Below are 10,289 nucleotides of genomic sequence, written 5' to 3' on the forward strand. Positions count from 1 at the left end.
CGGTGTCTTTCTTCCTCTCTTTTCAACAATCTTAAACATCGTAAAACACGTCTTTATCTGATAAAGATTTACAACTTTCTCCCTTCTCATCCTCCGTGTTGGATTTCACTGGCTCGCGTCACTCAAGGCACTCAGGGCAGGCTGGAACACAAAGGGCCGCTCAGCTCATGTGCCTGATTAATGAACACACATACACACACACACATTTAATATGTGGTCTCATGTGGTTTATATCTGCATGGGAAGGATCGGTGTATGGTGTGCGTTTCAGTGGTGCGGTGCCAATTCAAACAACAAAGATAAGTGATGCGAAGGTGTTTTATACACGCGGGTCATAGGAGGAAAGCCAGTCATGTCTGTTGACTCCAAATTATATCTAGTCCTGCAGAACTAAGAGATGCCTTCCTGTTGTCTGGACAGCACAGTGCCAATTGAAACATACAGAATGATTAATGACACCAAGTTGCAGGTCTAGTCCATCGAGTTTGCTTCTACATTTTGTGCCCAGAGATTGCTGAGGGCATCTCCCAACATACTCTCTGTTTTTTTATCATCACTGTTGAGCTTGCTGGGCTACTCTACACTAACAGTCTTGTCTTGACTAACAGTCTCCCTCTAGTGGTGAAAGGAGTTTAGTGCCGACTGACACCAAGCAGTGCATAGCTGCGTTTCTCTCTGTGAATAGATGCGTATGCATCTTCTTTCATACTTGGCAGTAGACCTCCGAAACACATGCACATCCAAAATATTCCAGTATTAATGTGATTGATCTAAATATCACGCTAATTTAGTTGTTGATGCCTAGTAACCTATTTATCTTTCTTTCCAGGCCAAACAAGCCATTTTAGAGATGGATGCAGCTCGTAAGTCTACTTCCTTTCAAAAACTTTATTAGCAGTACTAGTCATAGTAGTACTAGAAGTGGGGGTATTATAGATAAGATTAACTTTTTGTCTTTTGATTAGTTTAGAAGAATAGAATTAGTGAAATAATCCCTGATGGAATGTCCTGTTGTGTGATGTTTTGTCCATGCAGATCACCCAGGATTCCACTATAGTCCTGATGGAGAGAACAAAGGCTCCACCCACCCCAAAGAAGGCCCCTCCCCCCGACGTGTCCGCAGGAAATCAGAACCTCTTTCCAAACTACTGAAGAACTCCAAACAAGCTGGTGTGTGTGTGTGTGTGTGTGTGTGTGTTTTTTTTTGGGGGGGAGGGGGGTGGGGGGGGGGGGGGGGGGGTGGTGTGTCTGCATCTGTGGGTCTGTCTGGGTGTGGATGTGTTTGCATTTGTGTGTGATCAACAGGGGCTTGGCTGTTGACATCAGGGCCTGTATGTTGACTTTTTGATGAGGGCCTGTGTATTGACTTATTGATGAGGGCCTGTATGTTGACTTATGATTAACAAATTTGATTGTCCAGCCTGCCAGTCAATAACCTTACATACAGTGATGGAAATGAGGTTGAAATGTCTAAAATGGTCTCTCATTTGCTGTTGTCTCTGTGATGCTTTGCAGTGGCCAACCCAGATGTACAAAAGGTATGTATATTACACACACACACAGATGTTTGTCTTGAAAGTGTATTTTAAGCTTGAGCAGAACATCTTGGCATATCTATAGACCTACACACAAATCTGCACTAAACTTATCATGATTATCTCATCATTGCTCTGCTCCTCCCTCCTCCTGTTCCACCAATCAGCGCTCCAGTTTAGGAGCTACTTTGCTCACTCCAGTGATGAGCCTGGGCTCCATTGGTCGGTCCCGTAGCCTCGTCAGTCAATCCCACGATTCTTTGGACCCCACTGACCAGGGCGACCTGAGTGACAGGGAGGATGTAGAGGGACCCCACCAGCAGGATGCTGATGATGAGGATGACAGCGGAATGGTGAGCCTTAACATGACCTTGACCTGACCTTGACTTGAGATAGCTGATTGCACTGACCTTCGAAATCATCTCAATACATGTGATGTGATAAATGGTCATTTATTTGTATTTAAAAAAGTTAGTAATTCAGTTTTTAAAATGTTATCATTGTAGTAAAGGATGGGAAACTACAACTAAAATCAGACGTGTACAGAAGCAACTATGTACAGTATAGAGGTATAAAAACAGTCATGAGATTTGGGTCTGCATCATGCACTAAACAGCATGAACTGTTGTTTAAAATGCTTAAATGTATTGAATTTATAGTTATTCAGTTAGCAGACACTTTTGATCCAAAGTCACTTACAGTATGGTTCAGGTAAATATGTGTGTGTATGTGTGCCTCCTGGAAATTTAGACTTGCCGGACTTATCATCACTGTTGAGCTTGCTGGGCTACTCTACACTAACAGTCTTGACTTGACTAACAGTCTCCCTCTAGTGGTGAAAGGAGTTTAGTGCCGACTGACACCAAGCAATGCATAGCTGCGTAGCTCTACTGTTCAGTCTTTATTTACGTCCAGTTTTGCAACACTTGTGACATCCTTCCCTGAAATGTCCTTTGTGTGTGTAGGGCTTAGGAAAGAGGCTTAAAGTGCCAGGGAAGAGCAGTAGAAAACGACTCAATCCTCAAGTGTCTGTGGACTGCATCGACCGCCTCAGAGAACACAACCATTCAGACCTGCAGGTATCATCTCTCACACACACACACACTCACTTTCACACCAGCAGCACATGCATGCACACACACACACACACACACACACACACACACACACACACACACACACACACTCACTTACACACACACACACACACACACACACACTCACTCACTTACACACACACATGCAGCACACACATGCATGCACACACACACACACACATACACACACACACACTCGCATGCATACACACACACACACACCAATGACCTTTACTGGTGTAGTCTGACAAATCTTTTTTCATTTGTATTTGACATCACTTTTCATCTGACAGATTTAATGAGCATAGAAAAAAAGACAGCAATATACATATTAATGTATAACATTCAGCAATATCACTCCCCCCCCCCCCTCAGACAGCCAAAGAGTCTCTCCAGATGGACCCGAGCCACGCCCCCGTCCTACAGGTGACGAGTCCCACGGAGTCACCGGCCGAAGCCCACGTCACTATGCCCAACATCTGGGCAGACCACCGGGTGCGTCGCGCCATGTTCCCCACCCGCCAGCAGACCATGCAGGTGGACGATGACGAGGACATATACCAGATGTTCGTGCCTCCAGAGACTAGTGCTGAGCAGGAGAGCGACCGCGATTCCACTGAGTCGTCGTCTGGTCGCCCCGGGCGACCCTGCAGCTGGCACGTGGAGCAGACGACAACGCCAGCGACGCTGCACTTGGACCTCCCAGGCAGAGGGGGCAGAAGCGTGCTGCGCCGTGCCAGCAGTGTTGGAGAACAGCAGAGTGAGGCAGACATCAAACCCCACAACCATGCGGTGGTCAAGGAAGACTTGCACCACCACAATAGTCACGGTGAATCCTCAAGCAATGAAATCTCGGGTTCATCATCGGCCGAGCAGCTGACCATCGACGACATTGAGAATGTCTACGACAACATCAGCTTCGAGGAGCTGCAGGCCATGGGACTCTTTCGAAGGGAGTCGGATGTTGGCGGTGGCAACAGGCATGGCCCCATGGGGGTGACACAGGCCAAAGGTGGATCAAACCCCCCTGTGGTAGAACCCAGTGCTTCATTACCATCGGAGAGTAAACGGTCCTCCACTCAGGAGGGGGCATTAGTGGATACATGCGAACTGAAGATAGTTGAAGAAGAGGAGGGCATCTATGACACGATCACCTTCATCGTGCCTCCTCTACCTTCACGATGCCAGAAACCAGAAGCAGAAGTAGACTCGATGGCTGGACATGACAGCACGATCCTTGGCTCCACCATGGACTTCTCTGTCGACGAGAGCTTTGGGATTGGAGTGTCTGCTTCTGAGGATAGCCTCCTGCGACTGGATGACGACGACCGCTCGTACGCTCGCACATCATCGCCTGTCGCCGTCAAGGAAACCAACCCACGCTTATCCACGGCAAACTCTGAGAGGAGCAGACAGCAGAAACAGCAGCAGAGGCGTCCCAGTGCAGCATCAGACCAAATGTCGGAGCAGGTGGACGCCATTTGGAACGACCTGGAGAACTACATCCGCGACAATGAGCGCAAAGCCGACAAACTACCCGCTGCCTTCCCAGTGTCTGCGAACGATTCTGCTGCCAGGTGCCGCTCCGCAACCTCCTCGCCACAGAAGAAGCCGCTTTCTGCCAAAACCAACCCCTCGCCGCTGACTCGGTCCATGAGCCCGCCCAGCACCTTTAAGATCCCCAGCCTGAAGATTCCAGAGCTGAGGAGGGAGTACTCCTTTGAGGTCGATGAGCCACCCTCTCTCACTCCTACCCCTTCACCCTCTCCTGCATCCACCCCATCTGAACCAACGTCCCACCCTGCCAAGGCAACCTCTAAACCGCCTCCTCTTAAATCCTGCACCTCTCAGCCACTTCCCAAAGGTTCTGAACCCTCACAACCCCTCCCTCCAAAACAAAAATCAACTCAGCCACCTGGTCAGGCCCAACCGCTCCCACCGAAGCCTGTCCAAACTCAGCCACTTCCGCCAAAACCTACCTTGACACAAGCATCAGCCCCAACCCCAGTTCCCCCAACAACAGTAGCCCAGACTCACCAAGTTGCCTCCACAACAACAACAGCCCTAGTGCATCCTCTTCCCCTAACACCCACTCAAGTTCAAACTCGCCCCACAACCACAACCACACCCCAGCCTCAGCCACCTCTTCCAACACCCTCCCCATCCGAGCCCCTTCCCCCAGCGTCTATCCCTTTCATCAACGTCACACCCGTCATCCCAGAGCCCCCTCCAGCCGGCACCGTCAAGAGTATCCGCAACAAGCTTGCCCGCCTGAGCAGTGGAAGCTTCCGGTTGGATGACGAGGACGAGCTGGGTGACCTGAATGCCCCTATGGCAGAGGCTCTGCCGTCCACTTTCCAGAAGGACTTTCACAGCCTCTTCCCAGGGCTGGAGGGCTCGCTCTTCCCACAGGACCTGCTGCACGAGGAGGCCAGTGACCAGCTGGGGGACCTGGACAAGAACAAGAACCGGGTGTTCCTGATGGCTCGGCAGTACAGCCAGAAGATCAAGAAGGCCAACCAGCTGCTGAAGATGAAGAGCATGGACCATGAGCCCAGCTGCGTACGCTCCAGCTCCAGCTCGCGCTCAAAGCCCAAGGACCTGGCGGCCATCTTGGAGGAGAAGAAACAGGGTGGAGCTGCTATAGGTGAGGTGCTAGAAACAGGAGAGGGTGAAAGGAAAGGACAGTAATAGGTGTTGTCTTTGTCATTTAACAAATTAAATGGGTGTAATGATTGTAACTGTTGCAATATAAACTTACTTTATTTGCTTCCCTTTCTCTCTCTTCTTCTCTCTCTCTCTCTATTTCAGGAGCAAGGATTGCTGAGTACTCCACACTGTATGATCAGGTCATGTTTAAGGAGGCCCCAGCAGCTTTAGGCTCTCAGAGACACGGCCCAGGGGGCAGACTGTCTGTACCCCACGGGCCCCGTCTGGCCTCCTCGCCCTCCCTCCCCGAAAGTGCCACCCTAGACGGCGCCTGGCTGAGCTGCACCTACAGCAACGGCGAGCTGGCGGAGTTCCTGTCCTGGACCCGTGAGGTGCCGGAGCAGCCCCACACCTCCACCCCTCAGAAGAAGCTTGCCCCAGCCAGCTCAGTCCCGGCACTCAAGAACCTCCCGCCCTCTCCCTCCAGCCCACCCAATCAGCGCTGGAGCACCTGTGTGACCATGCCCACGAAAGACGAACCTGAGCACATCTATAGCACGGTAGGACAGAGCTCCGCCCATTCCCCGAAAGACCCGCCCTTCACCCGCTGTCAATCCTCGTCCTCATTGGCTGAACAGCCCGAGAAAGAGAACAGTGAGGGCATTGCCAACCACAAGGAAGATGGGTCACGAGTAGGTCAAGCAGGGATCGCTAACGTAGCGACAAATGGACGTAGTCTCGGCCCACGGCAACACAGCTTGCCAGAATGTCCCCCTTCCAACGGAGACCCGGCAGCCTCTGTCCTCACACTTCGCGACTCACAGCAGGTTCTGGTACTGAACCGCGTCCAACCACTGGGCACGCTCACTGCCACACAGAACTACCTGGCCAACTTCCATGACAACGGCGATGATGACGACGATTACGTAGAAATCCGCTCGGAGGACGAGAGTGAGGTGGAGCGAGGGCGCACTCAACAGACCCGGAGCCTGCCCTGCAGCCCTGTCAAGAGCGGACATGGAACCGCCGCCGACATGAGCCGAGATCACATGAAGGACTACCTGTGGAACGAGCCGGAGAGCCACGAGCAGAGCCTGGCCCAGCAGAACATCGTCCAGTCGCTTCGGGAGAAGTTCCACTGTCTCAGCTCCAGCAGTTTTGCCTGAAGGGGGCGCTCTCAACATACTTCAACCACAGAGCCACCAAAAGCACCCTACATAGGGCACTCTGTGGGCTTCACACTAAGGAAACGCAATGGAAACAAGACTTACACAAGACACACTATTAGAGAACACCCAAAACACTTACAGCCCATAAACTGACTTAGATTCACATCTGGTGGAAGTACACTGGCAGCATACTATGTTACATAAAGGGATATATATATAGCAATGTACTTGTTCAATCTAATGTCAGAATGCTAGCTGAACAAGACACTCACAAATGCGACACAAAAGACACACAGAATATGTATATATGCATAATACAGACCAAATACACTGAGATTCACATTGCACCTCAAATATAACACACGACTGATAGCACACTGAAACCTTGACACGTTCTTACACTAAACCTTCAATTATTTTGATGAGATTTATCTTTTAGACATACCAAGTCCCAAAATTTGCTTATGCAATGCAAGTATTAGAATGTAATATCTGCTTAATATCAGCTGTATGTGTCTGTGTGTGTAAAATATGAATCTGTTCTGTCTTTTTTTATTTAACTGTTTACTCTTTGTCACAGTATCTTAATTTGAGACGACCTCTTAGGTCAAACAGCTTTCCTTAAGTCCTCTCTCTACACCACATACACACACACACAAACACACAGGAAGATGTATATTTAAAGGCAGGATCTGCTAATTCAGTTGAAGATTTAATTTCAAAGAAACAAAACAAAACAAAGGTCGACACATTGACGCTCTTGAATTTGTGTAATTTCTCAGAAATGTTCTCGGGGCACTTAAGGCAGTGAGTCCTACCCGGTCTAGGAGTCTGTGCAGCTGATTCACCGATGGTTTAAAGGGACAAGACTTTTAAAAGCTCAGTTTTAAGCTGTAGTTTTAATTCACACAACAGCCTGTACATAGATGCTATTTTAGACCTCATGTTGTTAGCCAAGCAAGGTTTGGTTTCCTATCAGATGCAATCCTTATATATTGCCATTTGAACAGTGGGCAGTGACAGGATCATTTTAATGCCCATTGGGGGTTGGTTATAGATTACTATTTATCAGCTGAAGTTTTAAACAAAGATTGTAGCGTTCCTTTTTAAGTAATTGAAGCTCCTGTTCATAGAATCAACATGAGTAGGCATATTTGACAAAGGTGACTCTAACCTCTTAATGTTCATGCGTAGACTGAAGTAGACTTCGTGCAGACTCCTGTACCATCCTGTGGCACAAAGAGCATCACCAGTCAGGTCAGCTTATCTGTATTGATTAGGCCACTGGTGTGAGCATCCATGGATTCATAACAAAACTGAAAAATGAACTAACAATAACAAATGACACAGAGACTGGGTCTGTGCACCATTTTAGTGTGTCAGTTTTATCAGCCTGTGTGTGAGCTTTGCCATGCAAATTTTAGGTAGAGTTGGTCAGTAGCAGTGCGATTCAGTCCCCCTTGCAAAGACATAGTCTTTAGACCACCTCAGCAGCCTTACCCTTCATGCCTGAAGCGTCTGTGTGCAGTAAGGGATCGCCCTTTTAACACTTTACAGATCCAAGTGAACTCAGTAGCGATCTATTTTAAACTCTTGTGATCTAGATAGCATTATTTTTCTAGGTTGCTCCAAATGTGCATAGTTTGACTGGAGTAGGCCTAAGCTCTCCAAGGCAATACTTCTTAAGGCGTTCTGCTTTTCTCTTAATGTTAGCATACCAGAGGGACCAGGAGCCTGGATTGAAGGTTTAAGTCGCCAGTTGTTTGTGATGTATCCTCTACTGCGGCTTTACCCACTGTTGGATATATGTCCATTTGTTTCTTTGTTGCTTACATTTGGTTTTGTTCCTGTAACAGTCCCTCTTCAGTCACCTCTTTGTAATAACTTCTGATTAATAATCTCCTGTTCACATGTCTTCAACCAACACTCAACAGTCACTTTAATTTAATGTTCTTCAAACCCACACACGTACACATGCATGCACATTCATCGTCGTTTTTGATGGTCTGACTGGCTTCAGACTCAACACTAGGCCTATATTTTGTAGACACTTTTGCAACCCCATACACACCATTTGTACAGGTCACCTTTTGTTAAAAAAGTTAGTCACACGGACTAGATTTTTTCTTCTTGTCTTTCCTTGCCCAAATCATGTAGCTATACACTGCATTTGTTTCTCAGCTTGTTCACACAACCTCATGTGCACATTCACTTCTGGTTTGGTGCATATGGCATTTGGTTCCACAGTTCCCTTCTATGTTTATTATTGAAAATGTATTTATTTATGTGAAAAAGCCCAGTGCCCTGGTATAGAACCCACAACCCAAGTTTGTAAATTAATAAATAATAATGACAAATATTTATTTAATAGTTTTCCTCTTCAATAGTGTGACAAATTTGGTTAATGTGTTTACTGTGAATTTTACCTTTTTTCTTTAAGCACTGTTGAAGAATTCTTTTTATTTCTTTTTTTTTACCATTATGAAATAATAAATGAGTTTTAAATAATAACAATGTCATGGCCTACTGTTAATATTAATGTAAATATGCCAAACACATTGGAATATGTTATGAAGTATGTTTATTTCCCATGGTTGTGTTCATGTGTACATTTTGTTTTAAGTTTCACAGGTGGGGACTGTTATCCTTGGTTTCAATCACCTCTTTTTGCACTTTTTCATTTGTATCATTTTGTTTTGTTAACATTTTGTAAAGATGTACATTTTAGGATTGTTGGTGTCATGCTATAGGTTTGCTCTGCAATGATTTAAAGTTTAAATTAAATGTACTGTACTTTTTTAACTGCCTAGTTGTCATTGCTCAAGAAAAATGTATTTGAGGCAATAAATAAAAGCTGACTTAAAATGAAAGTGTGTGTGTGTGGGGGGGAGGAGGAGGAGGAGGGATCGGAAATGCAGGGTTGTCACCCTGACAAAATTAGCCTAGCACCACCCAGCTATTCGTCCCAGCTCAGTTTTCACTAGGATTATATTTCATAGTGAAAGGGAAAGTAGTCATAGAGGAAATTGTCTAAATAATGTCAGGACGGACATTAAGTGAAAGTAACAACAATAATAATAATCATAATAAATTATACATTTTATTTTAAAAACGCCTTCCATCACACTCAAGGTTTTATAATATAAAATAATAAAATACAGAAATGTTCCCCTGATCAGGGTTAGGTAAAGCCTAGATATGTGATGGTCTTATCCTGGATCAATGCCCTGCATGTGTGTGAGCACTTAATGCGCAGAAAATGCTATAGCCATGAACTATCTGCTGCATATGCTGGCAAGGTGCTTTGAATAGAAAATGTGATTTGTGGGTGTTATCTGCCATTTTGTCCCTCTGTGCTGTGATGCTGTATAGGCTTGCCATGGTGAATAGGCTATAGTATGTGGTGGCCTAAAATGCACTCTTAGCCCTGTGGTCCTCATCTATGCTCCACAGTATAATATAGTATGCAGGTGTGTCTTGGTGCATTATATAGCCTACACTTACAGTTACAGATAATCCTTTATGATCAGGTTTGAAATATACATCCTAAACATAGCACAAAAAGTAAGGACATTTGTGTTTGGTAGATTATTTCTTTGTTGTAACAATGCTTCATGGCAATACATACTTATACTGATGGAAAACCTGTTTATTTCCCCAAAATGCATGTTCCTTACAAATGTGGCAACATTTAAAAGTGAAATAAACAGACTTTCCAACAGTATAAGATGTATTTCCAAGAAGCATTGTTACAACAATAATCTACCAAACACAAATGTCCTTACTTTTTGTGCTATGTCAATGTCCACTCAAGCCCAAACACACCCAATAAGGAGATG

At 46.1% G+C, this 10,289-nt stretch overlaps 1 protein-coding gene across 1 annotated transcript in view; it reads left to right on the plus strand.

Moving 5' to 3' along the window:
- Nucleotides 1-7,949, plus strand: part of LOC308361214 (pleckstrin homology domain-containing family G member 1) — a 23,761-nt gene extending 15,812 nt beyond the window's left edge. The window contains exons 10-16 of the mRNA XM_080833491.1: nt 830-863; nt 1,036-1,170; nt 1,516-1,538; nt 1,703-1,888; nt 2,501-2,614; nt 3,008-5,279; nt 5,444-7,949. Of these exons, the coding sequence (XP_080689617.1) occupies nt 830-863; nt 1,036-1,170; nt 1,516-1,538; nt 1,703-1,888; nt 2,501-2,614; nt 3,008-5,279; nt 5,444-6,447 (3,768 nt within the window). The 3' untranslated portion in view covers nt 6,448-7,949. The remainder of the gene's footprint in view (nt 1-829; nt 864-1,035; nt 1,171-1,515; nt 1,539-1,702; nt 1,889-2,500; nt 2,615-3,007; nt 5,280-5,443) is intronic.
- Nucleotides 7,950-10,289: the final 2,340 nt, after the last annotated feature.

The sequence above is a fragment of the Sprattus sprattus genome, assembly GCF_963457725.1.
Source record: "Sprattus sprattus genome assembly, chromosome: 2".
Classification (NCBI taxonomy): domain Eukaryota; kingdom Metazoa; phylum Chordata; class Actinopteri; order Clupeiformes; family Clupeidae; genus Sprattus; species Sprattus sprattus.